This window comes from Acipenser ruthenus, chromosome 11 (genome assembly GCF_902713425.1).
Source record: "Acipenser ruthenus chromosome 11, fAciRut3.2 maternal haplotype, whole genome shotgun sequence".
NCBI classification, from domain to species: Eukaryota; Metazoa; Chordata; class Actinopteri; order Acipenseriformes; family Acipenseridae; genus Acipenser; species Acipenser ruthenus.
In genome coordinates, this window is record NC_081199.1 from 5944718 (window position 1) to 5962333 (window position 17616).

Genomic DNA, 17616 nt, shown 5'->3' on the forward strand with positions numbered 1-17616 from the left:
ATAAACATTTGCAGTAAACACTCTCTCTTACATGTTCCACATGCTGTGTTAAGCTCTGCAGTGCCCATTCCTAGCCAAGGCTGGTAATAAAAACCCAAGCACAGACCTCACCATTTCTCTTAAGTCTACCAGCACTTGGTTTCAATTTCAGCTGGAATGAAAGGAGAATTGCGGAATTATCCCCTCTCCAGTATTACACAGCTGATATCCATCATGTGACTCTGGTGAGGGGGGCTGTTGACAAGGGCAGAGGTCCCCTGATGGAGTCATTGCTCACACAGACAGGGTCCTACCTTCCCAATCCTCATTCATTGCAGTCAACGAGGAGGGCAGTGCAATCTGAACAGCTGTCTAGGTGCAATGAGTTATATCCAGATCTCATACAGGCTGATTCTGAAAGAGAGCATGTTAAATACAACAGCCATACTGCAATTCACATCACTCTGTATACAAGCAGATAATTTCTATTATCTAAAACTGTTAGCTTAAAGATAACCTAGCATTCGCAGTTAAAATCAATGGGTTTAACTATTTATAAAGCCCAGAAAGGTTAAACAAGTGGATCAGTAGCCACTAAGCCTAATGCTAGATAGACGGATGCATGGTAACATCCTAATTTCAGTTCTGTTTACAGGACACTGAAGGCCAACAGTACAAACTTGTCCAATATTTCTCTTCTGTTGGTTATAATTTAGTTTCAGCTCACACTGGAAGCCATGCCTCGCTTTTCATTTTAATTGTTCATCTGTAAAAAGATTCAAACAGCCTTTTTGGATTAAAAAAGGATTTGCAGTTTCTATGTTAATTAAACCCAGTGTGTTCCCGTGCATGACATCGAGACAATCACAGTCATAGTGATTCCCACAGACTGGTTTTTAATTAGGACAGCATGCTGTTAAAAGAACCCTACACCTGAATATGGCACGTAATTATCTTCATTGAAAAATCATTGTCGTTTTATATTATTCTAAACAGATTAAGTCGAATATGTGATCTGCAGAGACAATCTACAGAGAACAAGCCTCAAGCCCACCTGTACAGTATGCATAGGGCTGATGGATGTGGTGCACTGAATGGCTACTATATTAATACTCAACCTCTTCTAGAAACTCATCATCCATAACTCTCATTTTAGTATTTAGTTTCTTTTAGTATTTCTCAGCAACGCATAGAATAATTATATGAGTATTATCCATCTATTGGATAATAACTCCATTACACTTTCATTCTGTACTGAACCATAGCCCCCTGCTGGACAATAACACATTTCATCTGCATTCTACATCAGCACAGGCCACCTGCTGGAAGGTAAACGCATTTCAGCTGCAATCAATACTGGTTTCAGACCGAGCCCACTGCTGGACAAATCATGTCACTGCTCGTTTTACCCAACCCCATTAGTACCCTGGCTAAATGGATTTATTTTGTGTTACAAATGTTGAGAGATGACTAGAGTGCTTTTAAATGTTTTTTTTAAAAAACATAAGTCTTCAGGGCTCCACATAACGTAGTTGAGCAGCCAGGGTAAAATATCAAGTTTGAAAGCCAGCAGGAAAAATATTTAATATTTCAAAAAATAATTTAGTGGCGCCGTCTTTATATTTACAGAAGTTTGCCATCAATGCAAAACTACCACCACACATGTACGTATGCATTTGACACGGAGAATAAAAGACTGAACATAATCTCTGCTTTATAGATACTCCAATTCAATTTTCAGTTCAATTTCCTTTGGCTCTCTGCACTGCACCAACACAATAGCGTACAACAGCTGCACAGAACAAAGCAATAATCAGAAATGTCATCCCTTTTTTCTTTCCACTCCATGCACTGACAAGACTTCTAAAACTGTAATGCAATCTGTACAAAGCACATGCAGTAGCTGTCAAGCAGTAACACAGTGTAGAGTTAATATATATTAATTGAGCACCAAGTAATGGGTGGAATGCATTCCATTCTCATGAAACACAGGTAATACAAGGTCAAAGCTTCAACATGTGATATTGGGAAGCAGCCAGCATCAGATTGATTTCTATTTAAAACACAAAGCAATCAATGAAACGCAGAAAGAGCCTTTGTGAGCAGACAGTTACATCATATCAGGAATCACTGGGGATACACGCAGGTACATGCTTGAATCCTTAGATAAGCGACACAGCAGTATAAAACAGCACATTTTATCTCCCCTCACCAGCTTTGTGATGGCTCTTTCTTGATAAGATTTCTGAAATATAAATCAACACGTTTATTTGCGTGTTGTGTTTAACAGTCTTAGGCATAGTGGAACAAGAGAATTAAGAATCCCTTTTTTTTTTTTTTTTACTTCAATGCTTGTCTATTACGTCGGATAAACCTGAAATGTATACTGAGACTGGTTCCATTTTTCTTCCTAAAAAATTGGAAAATGATCTTGATAAATTCTCATCCCATGGCAGCAGCTGCAGGATAGTCAGGACTGATGTGTAGTTCCTTTGGAGCTTGATGCCTGCCCCTGGAACACAGGAATCTGATACTTCATGAAGGGGTTAACTACTTGGAACAGCTTTAAGAACCGCACTAGTGTCAATCAATGGAATTGCTAAAAAAATCCAGATTTAAACCCCTGTAAATCCATTTAGATTAAACCAATGTGATTCATAAGGCTAGGATTTAAATCAGCGCAAATCAAAGCCAGATAGATGTTTGATCTGGCCCGGCTTTGTTCTGGCTTGTAAGCTTCCCTGTGAGCCCCAAATGACAATAGACTCGGATTCAAATCCGACAGCTGGTTTTGTGTGGCTAAACCAGCACTTAAATCCAAGAACAGAAATCGGACTCGTCCCCCAGAGTGTAACCATCTTCGCTGGGTTTACTGCAATTATTAGATGATTTTGAGGACACCCTGGTATGTGTGCGCCCTGGTTTCTAAACTGCATAAATAGCTCTCGAAACAGCACAACCACCATTTATGGTTAGCTTAGAATCAAATATTGATATTTTTACATGAGCATACTTATTTCCAGTATGGGAATTAGAAAAAACCGAAATCAATACAATATACTTGTTAATGCCATTATATAAAATGTGCAGAAAAAAAAAATCAAATTACAGATTGTTTATAATTGACAACTCTTCAGTCTGGTGCAGACTCCTAAAAGCCAGTTTTCAATTTAGCCACATAAAAGAAAATTCCCGTCATTAGACACGCTGATACGACAAGGCCCTCTTCACACAACAGATGTTATGAAACGATGGTGTGCGTGTGGATAATATCATGCAATCACATCTAGGATTTCCAGGGTTTTCCCCGATCTCAACTGCACTTGCTCCCTGAGGGAGGGGAATGCCACTAATTACTTTTTTTAAAACTCCTGGGAACTGTGAATGTTACTATCGGTGACAGTCTTCACATGTAGAAGCCACACAAGCTATAATCCAGCTGTGATGGGTATTGGTAGTGGGCAATGGAAAGCTGTAGCCCAGAAACCACTTCTCTGATTTTGCATGCATTTGTATTGAAGTGTTGAGGATGTACAGTACTTCATGTTGACCTAGTTTTTTTTTTTTTTTTTAAACTGTGGTGAGATCTGTGATGTGTTACTTATATCCGTGGAGGTGATCTGTGTAATTGACATTCCCAGCTCTCACTGAAGCTGCGTGCCTCACCTCAGATCACTCCTGTTTAGATATACTTCACTGCTTCAGACCTTGAAAACTTCCATGACAGTAGATTGGGTTCTCCTGACAGCTTATGTTGAAATATTCTGTTCCTTTGCGAGTCAGTAAATAGTACAGTGCAAAGTAATATAAATAGTGCCAGTGTTTTTTTTACCATTGTAGCTAATGCCATCAACGTGTACAACAATCTTCAGAGGTTAAATAACAACAGTGCTACAGATCCTATATATCCTTTCCATCTATGTTAAATCGTATTTTATAATACAATACAAAAAATTATTAAAGATTAATACAGTATTAAGTCAATTATATATACTGTACATGCAAGCAAACCTCAATGTGTTAGTTAAATTCCTAAATGTTGAACACTAGAAACATGGCTTTCTTAAGCAGTAACTCCAATAGACCTTGACTAAATGGCCCACTGTTGTATGTACATCTCGATATGCTTCTCATCAGACATTGAAAAAAAAAAAAGTTTAAGTAAAAGCCTACCTGTCTAGATTGTCATTGCTGTTTATTGTGTTGAAAAAAGTGCTGGTTTTAAAATCATAAATTATAAATACTGGTCAGACCTTTTACTAAAGAAACTAAGAATCAATTTACAGAGGGCTGACTGGTGTTCAGTATCGCAGTGCCCTCCAGTGTCAGTAAAAGCAGAACACTCCGCCCTGCACTGCACTGTTCTGTGGGGACTGATACCCTCTATCAAAAGCCCTACTTGTCATGCAAACTGGTCTTTGGTTTTGGCTTATTTTGTAAAGAGCTTTGCTGTCTGCCAAAAGCCCCTTGTCTGACTATTTCTTATTTTTATTCAATAATAAATTGCTCTAGACTGTGTGCTTGGCCCCATTCACCCCCACCTAAAACATTTTTTTATTCCAGTGACTCACCTTTTTGGCCATTTGCCAAGAAACCACAGTACCATAGGATTCAAGTCTTGATTTAAACCTTTTCTTATGCTCCTGTCATCTCTCACTGACATTCCCAGAGTTGCATATAAAGATGTTTTGAGATAAATGAATGCTGTTTGGCAGATCTATCTATTAACTCAACAAACAGCTCCTTTATTAAGTTTGCATAACTTGAAAATGGCTGATGGCTGCTTCGCGGTCATGTAATAGAAGTCTGTAGCCCGACTTTACCCATTGATGAAATGTCAGGATTTTAGCATACTCTAAATTCTTTAGGCTTCTGATGAGAAAGCCTGTCTCTGCTATGATTTACTTGTCAGAATCGACACAATGAATAAACCCCTGCAGCTTGAGAGGAGGCAGCTACAGTACCTGCATGACACAAATACAGAACAATTCTAAATACTTTAAATAAGGAGACACATACAGTAGGCACATTATTTTCTCTAAATTACCATATGATGATGATTTATAAGGATTCTTTTTTTTGGGGGGATCCAAGAAAGCCGGTAACGTACCAGCAAATCAAAACAATAATATTGATGCTCACACTAATCCAAACTTCTTTCTTTGTATAACTTACAATAAATGCTATTTGTGTGATAAAGCAATGAAATGCTTTTATTGTACTGAAAACTCAAGTTTAAAACTAGTTATAAAATAAAATGGTAAACCTGAATGATAAATCTGACCTATGCAAATAGTTAAAGCAGTAAAGATTGTGACTAAAGAATTCCACAATATTGTGGCCACAGATACAGAAACATTTAAACCCCTGAGTTTTACCTTAAGGTGCTATAAATAAACACTGACCTAGCCACTGAAAGAAACCACAGATATGTCTTAACCAAGCACTTCAAAATAGTACCATGAAATGGTATTTATTGATGAGGCATTATACAATGTGGAAATACTATAGGAAGCACGAAAGTGTACAGTTATTTTAGATGTGGAACAAAGACACTACTCCTTTTAGGATCACTATTCCAATGCAAAGTGCAATCCTACAACTTCATCATTCCTTCCAAGCAATGTGTGGGCTGGCTCAAACTCCAGGGGGATAGTCTTTGCTTTATTCTTCAATTCCTTTTCAAAGATCTGAAAGCACATACTTAAGAGTTTAAAATGTGTGGGTAACAATAGCCTCTACTATATAAAAGCCAACAGAAAATAAACACTTACTATCCACTTTTACACTTTAGTGTGGGGTTTGTACTGAAAACTAGTTGACATGTTTGCACTATGCATATGTTTTCGAGATTCTCTTTGAAAGTCACAAACTTGTACCTTCCTTCTTGGGTGACAGATTATGTGAGACTGTGTGTGTGTGCAAATGGCACAAGTGTCAGTACAGTGAATGCGCAAATCCATCTGCACAGTAAAACCCTTGGGTTACTTTACTAGGTGAAGGTCAAATGTGAGTGAATTGACTGGTCAGGTGGAAACAGATCCTGGAGGAGGAGGAGGAAAACTGTGATATGTGCAGAACAAACAGAAAAAGGACCCCATACAATTACACAAAGCTGCAAACAGGACTGATCTTTTTAAAGAAAAGAACGTGCGTCCCCCAGTGTAAGTCTGAAGTTACCTCAAAGGCTGAAACCTCCAGCAGCTGATTGATGTCCACCTCCTGTTGGCACAGCGGCTTGTTGACAACAGAGGCTGCTTTTGCCACATTCGGGTGGTAATGTTTCTGCAGGCTCTACAGGCAGCAATACGAGAATGAAATGTCAACACAAGCAAGATTCTAATACCGGGCTCTCTCTCACCAAGGAAAGTAGCTCAAGAGGTTATCAAGAAGTAACAAAAACAAGTCTGACACAATCAATGAAATACAATACAGGATAATAATAATCCATGTCAGAAATTACAACGAATATATGCTGCTGCTTCTGCGCCAAACTGTTTCTTACCACTGTCCATTATCCTTGATAATTCTGTGTGTCAGTCATTAAATAATCCAGTCACACTGCCGTCCAATCCCAATACGATGCCAACTCACCTGCAACTCCCACAGGGAGCTCTCCAGAGCACAGCACTTGGCCGGGTCCTCCTCTTCCATGATGTAAGGGTCTTCAGAAGGATCTTAAAGAGGAATAAAACAAAGCAGCATTCAGAACACAGCTGCATCAATCAACAGGCCTGAGCCGCTTCTGTTTGTAGAATGAACTGGATTGCAGCATGTTGACCACATAAATGCAAAACTCTAGACCGCATGTGCTGTGTATAAAACAGCAAGGACAGGAATTCATTCAATGCAGAAAAGGCCTGTCTTAGTTGCTTATGCAATATTGAACATTTTGCGCACTGATATAGTTAAAACGAGGTTGGAAAGTTGGGGAGCCCTACCTTCTGCTGCGCTGGGTCTGTGGATGAGCACTCGACAGCTGGGGTGTCGGCGGATCAGGTTGCAGATGAAGGGAATGACCATCAGCAGGGCTTGTGGAGGAGCAGTAAGAGCCAGCCGGGACAGTCTCTTGGCAAATGCAGCGACCAGGTATACCGGCAAATGACTGGAAAACAGATAAAGCATAATCAACTTCTATACTAATTCATCATCACTGCAGCCTATAGTATGCACTTGATTTTGTAATGCAAGTCAGCAACAAATTATGGCAAGCCAAACTACCCTTTACCTGCACTGAATATTGAAATCCGATAGTCCTTAAAGTCACTCAGAGGTTCACACAGCAATGTGGCAACATATAAAAAGTATGCTACATTTCCAGAAGCATGTGATCGACCTACAGACTATGGTGCTTCACGCTGGCCATTTAAACTACACTGTAGATTGAATCTCTTGTCCTTGATTTAAGATATTCTGCACAAGGAACACATAGTGGCCTGGAAATGGGAAAAATAAATGAAAACCAACCAGTGTTAAAGTTTATATATAAATCCAACATTCCTACCTGGAACTCAAGAAGAGGTCAGCCAGGTGGAAGAAGCGAGCCCGGTACTTCACGTGGAATATGGAGGGCTCCAGTAGGCTGTAGAGCTTCTTGTAGAAATCAGGGTAATCCCTACAGCATTCCAAATACATGCACAGTTACTACATCAAGTAACCTTTTGTTAGATTTTAAAATATGCAAAACTACTCCTATATTAAAACTAAACGACATTTTCTTGCAATGCAGCGTTCACATTTATATTGTTTTTATGTCCCCCTCAAGAGATCTATTCATGGAATGACACACCCATGCCAGGCACTTTAGTGATGACTCCCAAGTAGTACTGAACCAAACATACAATACTTACAGGTTGTGTTGATGAATGAGAACGAATAGTCCATTCAAGGCAAGCAGGCTGATGGCTCCACCTGTAAAAAACGAAGCTTAGTGCAAGTTTGGTTCGTTCTACTCTTTCTGTGCTGCGCAGCTTAGCAACACGCACTTATAATTCAGGAAATCCTTCAGACACAGTAGGGAATGTTGGTCTTTAGAACACACTGTAATGCATTTAGAGGACTTATTGGAGCGTAGACTGGAGACAATTTAACATTGCGCATTTTAAAAAGACGTGGGTGGACAGTGGAAGTAGTATTTTGGTCTATAAAGGAGAGCGTTCTCACCGATGTCGTAGGCGGCAGTGAGGAAATCAATCATCAGCGTTGGTTTGCTCATGTGTGGCAGAATGGAGTCATGTAGAATAACCAGGACCTTTTTATACATGCTGCTCGGCAACTGCAGAGGAAATGGACAACTGATGTTGGGTTCATTTTCATTTCATTGCATTTTATTGAATGTGAAAACAGTGGCTTTTGTAGAATTACCTTGTGTTTAAGAAAACCAAGCCACATCCTTTCAAAGGCACGCTTGTGTTCCTGGAATGCAAAAGGCAAAAACATTAACGGCCTGAAAAGAAATCGTCTTGTGATTTGATAGATTTTACGAAATTGAGAAGCTGCTTACTTTTAGTTTTGCTGCTTTCCATTCTTCATGTTTAGCTGTGAAAAAAACACACACATTAATATCTAACATGAATCCATACATTTATAAAACACTAGAACAGAGCAGTGCGCTCACAAACACAGGTATAGACGGACCTTCCTGTTTCACCTGGAAGTTGGTCATTTCGCTTTCTTTGCTGGGCATATTGATGTTTGACAGCAGAGCAAAGACATTGTTCTGATACACTGGCAACAGTGCCTGGGGGGGGGAAAAAAAAAACAAACAAAAAAAAAAAAAAACAGATAGTTACTGTCTATTCAATTGATCAAAACTCAAACCAACACTGCCAAAGTTGAATTCTTCATAACATTATTTGGCTCATTATATGAAACAAAGACCATTATAGATAATTGTTTTTCACCTTTGGTGCACAAAGGGCTCTACTTTAATTCAGTTCAGTTTAAATTAACTGATTAGACCCGATTATGCATGGTTAGACTAATGGCAGGATCCTTCATGAATCTGCAGTTTGCAAAATGATCTTGGACATGTCAAGAACAGCTACATATGCTACTTTAATAACCAGATGACTCCAAGGTTTTCAAAGCTTACCTCTTTAGTTTTCTGCATAACTTTGGCCACATTTTCATTCACAGATGCCATGACGTAGTACCGAATATCCTCAAACTCAAGGTATTCCTGGAATCTGGAGATCAGGAGGGACATGTGCTTTTCCAGGGAAAGCAAGTGCTCCACCACAGACTGTAGACACGGTGTAGGGAAAAAATAGATCTTTTTTTTTTAGTAGTCATCTATAAAAGCCTTTTGGGAAATGACACACATCACCCGTCAGCTGCCTCTTTGTGAAAGCAAAGATGTGTAACATGCACACTTACTTTCAGAAGCTCCCTGGGAAAGCTGTAGTGTTCGTCCCAATCCACTTTCAACAGCGAGCGTTTCCCTTCCATCTCAACAAACTTCATCAGCGCGCACAGTGCTGCCTCCTAAAGCACCCGAAGCAAAAGTCAACACAAAAATGTTCTCACTATGTTTCTACTGCTACATGGTCTACTTTGTTATTACTTAAGGGGCCCCTAGAGGGTCAAGACACAGACTCATGACAAACAACTACCTTCACTTACATGAGCAACTCATTAAGATCTTAGCATTGCTTCAAAAGGTTGCGCAATGGAATTCCTATACCTAGAGTGTGTTCTGAACAGATGCATTAGCTAAATATCAAATCAGCAGCAAGATGTGCCAGGATCGGGTCTGTAAGCGCACACCTCTAGTGCTGCAGACTGCACCCACCTTGACCTGGTATTCGTCATGGCCCATCAGCTCCAGGAGCTGCTGCACACAGCTGCTGTAACGGTGCCTCATCCACACCTTGTACTTGTCTTCAGCACTGTAACCTGCTGCAGTACGAAAGAAAAAAAATTACTGTAGGATCATTATTTAACTTGCTTTAAGATTTTCTGGGTATGTCCTCCTGGCTTGCAGATACAAGCAAATACACTTGTATTACCAACATTTGAAAGCATCCATTCATTTAGCACAGTCCTTCCATTTTGTTAGAAAACTAGTTTGCTTTAGAAAACAATAAAGGCTCTCAAACTGAATGAACATAAAAATACTGTTAAGTTAAAAAAAAAAGTAATCAGTGTAACATGTGATACCTGCGAGTGTTTCCTCCTCCTTTGGCAGCTGACCAACATAAAGATCCCCCCTTTCTAACAAGGCACTGAAAACCCTGCTGCAGGCTCTGATGGCACAGACCACCTCCTCCTCCTTCTCAGACTGTGAGGAAAGAAGCACAGAAAGAGCTTGCTAAAATCTGTTAGCATATACAGCAGCTTAATTACAGGTACATTTCAGGGAACTTTACTGGGAATTCATTTAATTGCTTAAATAAAGTGTGTGCGCGCTATTTCTTAAGTAGCAGTCAAAGTGACGTATTTAAAAAGACGTTAACATTTTCATTTTAACTTTACAAATGTAATTGAATTTTACAACGCTACTGATAACGCTTTCAACATTCAATAATCATATTTAGGTCTGTATAACAGTCACGGCTAATAAGTTTTTCTGTTACATAATTCTGCTTCCACTACTGGTGCACGCAAGTGTTTTAATTTAATTCAGTAAACATTACTTTAATAATATTTTAATTTTTTTTTTAATTGTACCTGAAACACTGGAAACAGATCCGCGACACACACAGTATATAGTAAAATAAACACGTTCTGGGCTTCGGTTTGTTACCTGCAGGTATTCCAGTATATCAAATACATCGTTGGCATGTTTTCTACTTTCCAGTACAAGCTCCGCTTTCGTGCTTAATTCCTTTTTCACAGATTTCTTTTGTTTTTGTTTTTCTTTTTGCTTCTCGCTCACGTTTCTGTCTCCGGGCGGCGCCATCTTTGTAGTTAACACGACACCAGATCACGTGGCCCTTCTACGCAAATGAAAAATAACCCGTCTGGTAGACGAGCGCCACCTGTCGCCGTTGATACCGAAAAGCAGGCACAAGTACAGCTGTACACCAAACAAAACGCTTTAATTGTTTTTTTCCCTAACAGGTTTGAAAAGGGGGTCAGCATACACCCCTCACTGTCAATATTAAATGCATCGCTGAAACCATCTATAGCATGCAGTTATATTACTGCACAATTGTTGTTTGTTTTCAGCATATCCTGGTAAGCTTTATAGTGCGGACAGTAATATTCTGCAGCAGTTGGCAATGAGAGACAAGGCTGATTTTGGTTGGCCAAGGAAACATGCAAGTCTAAGATAGGCTGAACGCTGTAAAAATGCCGGTGCCTTGTCCCAAAATGATCATATCAGTCATACGGTCCTTATATTTAGGAAGGCTGTGTGGTCCAGTGGTTAAAGAAATGGGCTTGTAACCAGGAGGTCCCTGGTTCAAATCCCACCTCAGCCACTAACTCATCGTGTGACCCTGAGCAAGTCACTTAACCTCCTTGTGCTCCATCTTTCGGGTGAGACATATTTGTAAGTGACTCTGCAGCTGATGCATAGTTCACACACCCTAGTCTCTAAGTTGCCTTGGATAAAAGGCGTCTGCTAAATAAACAAATAATAATAATAATAATAATAATGTTGTATAAATCAAAGTAATTAGAACTCTGCCTTGATGGCACAAGACCAACTCTCAGAACAAATACAGGCTGGTCAATGCAAAAGGTATACTTAACTTTTTCAAATGAGATTTTAATGAGTTGCTCACGAATGTCTGTTCATGCATACTTTCATCAGTGCTGCCCCACCTGCTTCACCAGACAATTAGTGAAAACCATCTAGTTTACCCATTAAGAAGTCGAAGCCCAAGCTGTACATAATCACCTGACATGACCTGGAACTGAAAAAACGAAGACTAAAACACCAGACCTTTAGTGAATTGCTGTCATTAATATGACACAAGATGCTTAAAAAATGTACAATTTATTACACCATCGGGTCAGGATGAAAAAAACTGAACACACATCACTGCTTGGTACATCGTCCCTGCTTTACAAGTACAAATTCTGTTTCTTGCTGTTCACAGGTTATTTACACTTTTAAAAAGAACTAAACAACATACATGTATAATGTGAAACAAAAAAACCTAAAGTATCTATATCCTCAGTGATGAATATGTACAAACAAACAAAAAGATTTCTTTACAGAGTTATAGTTTAGGCAACACAAATCAGTAAAACAAAAAGGTACATAAACTTTTCTTTTTTAGCCACTTTACAGTCAATTTTTTAAACTCAAGAAATTATAAATGTCCATTATTTTATAAGACTTTACATTTCCTGGGAGAATGACAAACATGAATACTGTAATGTGAAATAATAATAATAAAAAAAGATAAACATGAAATACTCGTAACAGTAGCAAACATACAAAAGCGTATCCATATTCCATTATGAAACATCAAAATGTACTTCCGTGTTTGGAATGTCAAACAACCAATTTTACAATCAACAAGGGATGGGGGGTTGGAAGTCTATGTCTGCGATTGCCCCCCGCCACCCTCCAATTTTGAGCTGAGCAGTAGTCATTTTTTCTTTAAATCATCACCAAGTAGTTTTATCATTGAAAAGATGGACTGGTTAAATTATAAAACATTATAAAAATAAGGGAGTCTAACAATGCTATCAGGGAAGGACACATATTACATACATCAGACCTGTTATATTTGCCTTACAAGCCATTGCTTGACCTTCTAAAATAAATTATTTTTGCTATAGTATTATGCAAACAGATGCATATCTATCTCCGTTTCAAGCAGTCAGTAACAAGCGTAGCATTGTAGATCAATTGGTTTGCAAAAATGGTTAAATCATTAATTTATTTAAAAGAACACTATACCTTCCTGTATTTTGGGCAAGGTTAGCAGCCAGACATTTAGCTAGTTTTGCATTGTGGCATTTTATGGCAAAACATGATGATTTTAGTTCTACATAGAGGGGAAAGACAACACACACACACACACACACACACACACACACACACACACACAATATCTGAAGAAGTCCAAAAAGAAAAATTACAAAACATATCAACGTATAATTCAATATACAAGGTGACACATTCAACAGTCAAACAGCACAAAAACTCTTCAGTGGGGTGAAACATATAGGCCAAAATAGGGTAACACAACCCCAATTTCTGAACCACCTCCCACCAAAAAAGAAATCACGCACACTCTACCTCCATCTCTGACAGTGTGAGTCAATGGCCAACATACCAAGTAAATCTGCCATCCTTGAGCATTACTTTAATGTTGCAACGTAAATTATAACAGACCCTTTTTACCTAAACTGCTTTGCGGATACTTTTTTTTATATATATATATAAAGACACGTGTTCAGATACCTGGGAATTTATGCCCACCAGAACGGACACTGGAGGAAAAATTTTAGGGTACATGACTCCAGTTATGTTAAAGGGGGTAAACTAAAAATAAAGCTTTAAAATGTGAACTTTAATTATTATTATTTATGTTTTTTAAATCACTTATTTATTTGAAATAACCGAGTTATGAGAAAAAAGATTTAAAAAGCAACCAGCCGACAGAGCATTAACTTTCCTCCTCATCAGCAACTTGAAGTCACTGTAAAGCAACCCAACACCCCTGTTTTTGACGACTGAACAAACTTCAAAAATTGCTTGTTGTTTATGCAATTGCAAGAAAAGTCTTTGTCGAAGTCAGTTCTGCAGCAAAAATGGTGAACGCACAGCTGTTGCCTTTCTTAAAATTCCATTTGACTGCCGCAGCACATCGACGTGTAATTCTTGCTTTGCTTTGACACTCTTCCTTGTGTGCACATATAAACACACAGGAGTGTGTGTCAACCTTTCATCCCATGTTCAGTTTTCTGTGGCCCAGTTGTTCTTAGCTGGGTTTGGTGGGTGCCTTGACCCGCACTGCTGGGGCTGCCCGGACTTGCACCTTGGCTTGCTGCTGGCCCTGGCTCTCGGAGGAGGCTGCCCCCTGTGCGGGGCTATGCGGGGATGCTGCCAGCCCCACCTGCTGCTGCAGGAGTTTCTGTGCTGTGGCAGTGCCTGCTGGGATCACCTGGACTTGCTGCTGGCCGGTATTCTGGGATAACGTCAGCGTCTGTGTCTGACCCTGCATCTGTAAGACAAACGAATGGGGTCGGGCCAGAATGACTAAAAACAATTCAAACAACTCAAGAAGGAAAAGTGGCAGGACTTAAAGGAACTTATGTTAATCAATTACTGGACACATTTATTTTTATTATTAATTCATTCACTCTTACCTGTGATGCAGACACCATTTGTTGGATATTGGCTACAGTTTGCTGTTGGACGATCTGTGGAAGCTTTGCAACCTGTTAATAAAAAAGAAATGATATATACATTTTTTTTTTTTAAATCATATTATTTCCTTATTTATATCAAATTCAATTCTTTGTGCATTTTCACATGTCCCAAACTGTCAAAGCTGTATCTCTTCACTTTTATCACTGCAGTATTAGCAACATTTAAAATGCTTTCTTTCTTTACCTGTAATTGAGTCTGCACTTGCTGTGCTGCTGATGGCTTCTGTGCCTGGGCAATAGAGGTTGTCAAAAACTGTGTTTTAATGCCTGGCTGGAGCTGAGCGGTTGTGTAGGTCACTTTCTGTTGTGTAGGCTGCTGAGCTTGGACGGTCACCTGAATAAAAACTCAGATTACTACACAGCTACTGACCCATGACTTAAAAAACTTTTCATCTTTTGCCAGCTGAAGACGATAAAAAAGCAAATAGGTACGATCCTGATATTGTAATACAAACGTTGTTTAAAATATTCCATGAACAATTTTAAATGAACAGTTTTGACACTACCTTAGGACCTCCGCCGTAAAAGATTGCACCAATATCAAACACGTTTTTAATACTGTCCGAGGAAAAACAAAGCAGGGAGGTCAAAAGTTACCTTCTGCTGCACAGTGCCTTGTCCCTGCCCCACCTGGGTCTGCACTGCTTTTTGCTGCTGTGCGGCTGCAGCGGCAGCTGCCTGCTGTTTTTTGAGATTCAGAAGATGCTGCTGCATCTGCAGCTGGTGCGCCACCACCTGCCCACCTGAAAATACAAACAACCACATCATCACCATGAGAAGCGAGTCCCACTCCAGTTCAGAATGTAGTTATTCCTAATATGGAATGGCTCAATAAGATAGGCCACATCGAGGAGACTCCCATGGCATGGCACTTTGATCCATTCCTGGTTTTACCAGGAGTTTAATAAGACACACCTGACCTGGTTACTTATACACTGGACTAAAGCACAGATTAAAACCTGGAATGGGTGAAACTGCTATGCAATAGGAGTCTTATTTCTATCCCCTGCCAGATGAAACATCAACATCTAATTTCCTTGTAAAAACAAAATATGACTTTGTTATGATAAGGGTTGGTTCCTAAAGTACATATTCTGACCCTCCACCTACTGCTTTTTCAAACACACTAATCATAACAGATTATCAAGATTATAGTACAAGACATTCCTCAGAGAAATATATTGTTTTTCATATGAGATGCAGGGGTTGGTTGATCCATTTTGTCCTGCATCTAGAAATCAAATGACAAAACAGTATGCTTGGATTCCTGGCACCCAACCAAGAAGCAGGAGTATTGAGCAGCATTCCCTCGCTCACCTGCTTTCTGCGGCTGTCCAATAGCCACGCTGATCCCTGCCATAGTGACAGGCAGAGTGGTGACTGCCGGCACCGACACCACGGGTGGTTTCGTCAGGGTCACCTGGGCGGTCTGTGCAGGCTGGCTCTGGATCTGCCCCTGAGCCTGCAGCTGGGTTCCAGCCACTCGTGTCTGCGGAGAAGTCACATCTGCCTTTAGGTCATTTCCACAAATTACCAAACTATTTTCCTTAAGTAAATTACTGAGCTTAATTTGGCCCAGCTGAGCTTTTCCCCTTGGTCGGTTTGACTAACAAGGTTCACTGTAAACCGTGAAATGGCTCAAACTGCTATCCTACTGTATGTCGCTTGTTAAAAGTAGTTGGCAGGCTCTGTTTAACGGAAGCCTCTTTAAATATAAAAAATACATCTCAACAGGGTCCAAAAAAAAAAAAAAAAAAGTACACTGGAGTCGTGGAAACAGTTCTACTCGTTTCGCCCTCTTTGAGAACCATGCCTTCAGTGACCCAATCAAGTTTCGCTGAGCATTTTGCAACCTACTCTTCCTTTAGAAGCGAGTCCTTCTGATTTCCAAAGGAACTCACCAGACGTGCGACCTGCAGGTTGGTGACCGTGGTGCCAGTGAGGACCGGCCCTCCTCTGGACGTGGTCACTGCAGTGATCTGCTGCTGCTGCTGCCCCTGTTGCTGCTGTGCCTGAGCTGCCTGTTGCGAGGGCTGTTGCGTCTGCTGCTGGGCTGCTACTGCCTGCTGCTGCTGTAGCTGGAGTTTCTGCTTCTGCTGTATCTTCAAAACCTGTTCCTAAAAACAAGGAATTCTTTTTAGAGTGCATCTCCCCAAGAGAACATTTCATGAACATCTCAGAACCCCACATGTCCACCGACTTGACAAAAAAAAAAAAAACACAAAAAATACCTTTCATACCATACTTCATCATTGTGCCATACAGCAAAGCAAGACCACCACTGCAACAAAAGTCTGGTAATAGCAAAGTAGGGGCAGCAGGCAGAAGTGGCTCCTGCCCATTGAAATATCTAACAATGTGATTACTCAAAAAATGAAGCACTGTCGCCTCGCAGATCTATACTGTTTCTCTGAAGTCGTACCTGAGTTGGCTTGCCGACAGTCTTTATCTGGGCAGGAGAGCCAGCCTGAGCCTGGATCTGCTGGACCTGCACCTGAGCCTGCTGCTGCCTCAGGAGGTGGAGCTGGGCATGGGTGATGCCTTTACCTGGAGGTAACTGCATACTAGGGGCTGTGGCTGGAGGGGGACATTCAAACAAAAGGCCATTCCAACATCGTTGAGGTCCAGTCACATTAAACACGGTTATATTGCTTCAGTACTAGTTTGACTAGTACGTGCACTCAACATGCACAAATACGTATAAATTGTTTCAGCAGTTTGAATGTACTCCTATATTATAGCTCAGCTAATACTGTAGCATTTAAACAAAACTTTACAACATTTTTAAATTGCATGAAATGTATACATCTTTATTTTACCTGGGTTAACCTGTGTAATCAAAGACCTGTTCTGCGTTTGCACTGGAGTGAGGGTGGTCGACACGGTTGATGCCGTTACCGGTGTTACGGTTCTGACTCCTTGGTTGGTTGCTATGGCAACAACCTCAGCAGGTGCAGCGGGAGTTGAGACTGTCCGTTGCGGAGTGTGTACCACCTGGGGGGAGCCGCCTACTGTTGTCTGCGAAGAGAAGGTGATTTATTTGATTTTTTTTTTTTTACAGGATAAACAAAATACTGTTACTAACAATATCCCACTATTAACAATATCAGAATAGATTTCTTGTATAAAGCAGCCAAACCCTCCACTCTCCTTGGTTTTCTATTCATTTTCTTGTAAAAACAGGGGTGAAGAATTGATCAAATAATTGCTATGTTATTGCATTTTTAATCACCTGGGATATGCAAGCAAAATATCATTCCACAAATGCTTTTCCAAGCAATTGCAGATTTTGAATAA

At 40.0% G+C, this 17616-nt stretch overlaps 2 protein-coding genes across 16 annotated transcripts in view; both read right to left on the bottom strand.

Moving 5' to 3' along the window:
- Nucleotides 1–5423: 5423 nt before the first annotated feature.
- On the bottom strand, nt 5424–10921 carry LOC117427111 (nucleolar complex protein 4 homolog). Its single transcript, XM_034045490.3, has 15 exons — nt 10727–10921; nt 10141–10261; nt 9773–9879; nt 9358–9465; nt 9074–9223; nt 8617–8719; nt 8483–8517; nt 8344–8394; nt 8143–8254; nt 7830–7890; nt 7484–7594; nt 6921–7084; nt 6574–6656; nt 6160–6273; nt 5424–5669 (listed from the first exon to the last, which is right to left on the bottom strand). The coding sequence occupies exons 1-15, from the start codon at nt 10880–10882 to the stop codon at nt 5553–5555; spliced, it is 1593 nt and encodes a 530-aa protein (XP_033901381.2). The 5' UTR covers nt 10883–10921; the 3' UTR covers nt 5424–5552.
- A 986-nt stretch (nt 10922–11907) lies between these two features.
- Nucleotides 11908–17616, bottom strand: part of LOC117426488 (E1A-binding protein p400-like) — a 30272-nt gene continuing 24563 nt past the window's right edge. For 14 of the 15 annotated variants that reach the window (XM_059033113.1, XM_059033108.1, XM_059033110.1 and 11 more), the window contains 8 exons: nt 17139–17337; nt 16742–16896; nt 16221–16436; nt 15637–15808; nt 14917–15062; nt 14504–14653; nt 14257–14328; nt 11908–14111 (listed from right to left, as the gene is read on the bottom strand). In XM_059033113.1, coding sequence (XP_058889096.1) covers nt 13869–14111; nt 14257–14328; nt 14504–14653; nt 14917–15062; nt 15637–15808; nt 16221–16436; nt 16742–16896; nt 17139–17337 — 1353 coding nt within the window. In that variant the 3' untranslated portion in view covers nt 11908–13868. The remainder of the gene's footprint in view (nt 14112–14256; nt 14329–14503; nt 14654–14916; nt 15063–15636; nt 15809–16220; nt 16437–16741; nt 16897–17138; nt 17338–17616) is intronic. The other variant, XM_059033105.1, reaches the window with a different exon arrangement.

Coding starts and splice junctions, on each gene's coding strand:
- LOC117427111 (XM_034045490.3), bottom strand. CDS start 10,882: ATGGCGCCGCCCGGAGACAGAAACGTGAGCGAGAAGCAAAAAGAAAAA. Junction 7,595..7,829: donor CTCATTCATCAACACAACCT/GTAAGTATTGTA, acceptor GGAATGCTGTAG/GGATTACCCTGATTTCTACA. Junction 5,670..6,159: donor TGGAGGTTTCAGCCTTTGAG/GTAACTTCAGAC, acceptor ATGTGCTTTCAG/ATCTTTGAAAAGGAATTGAA.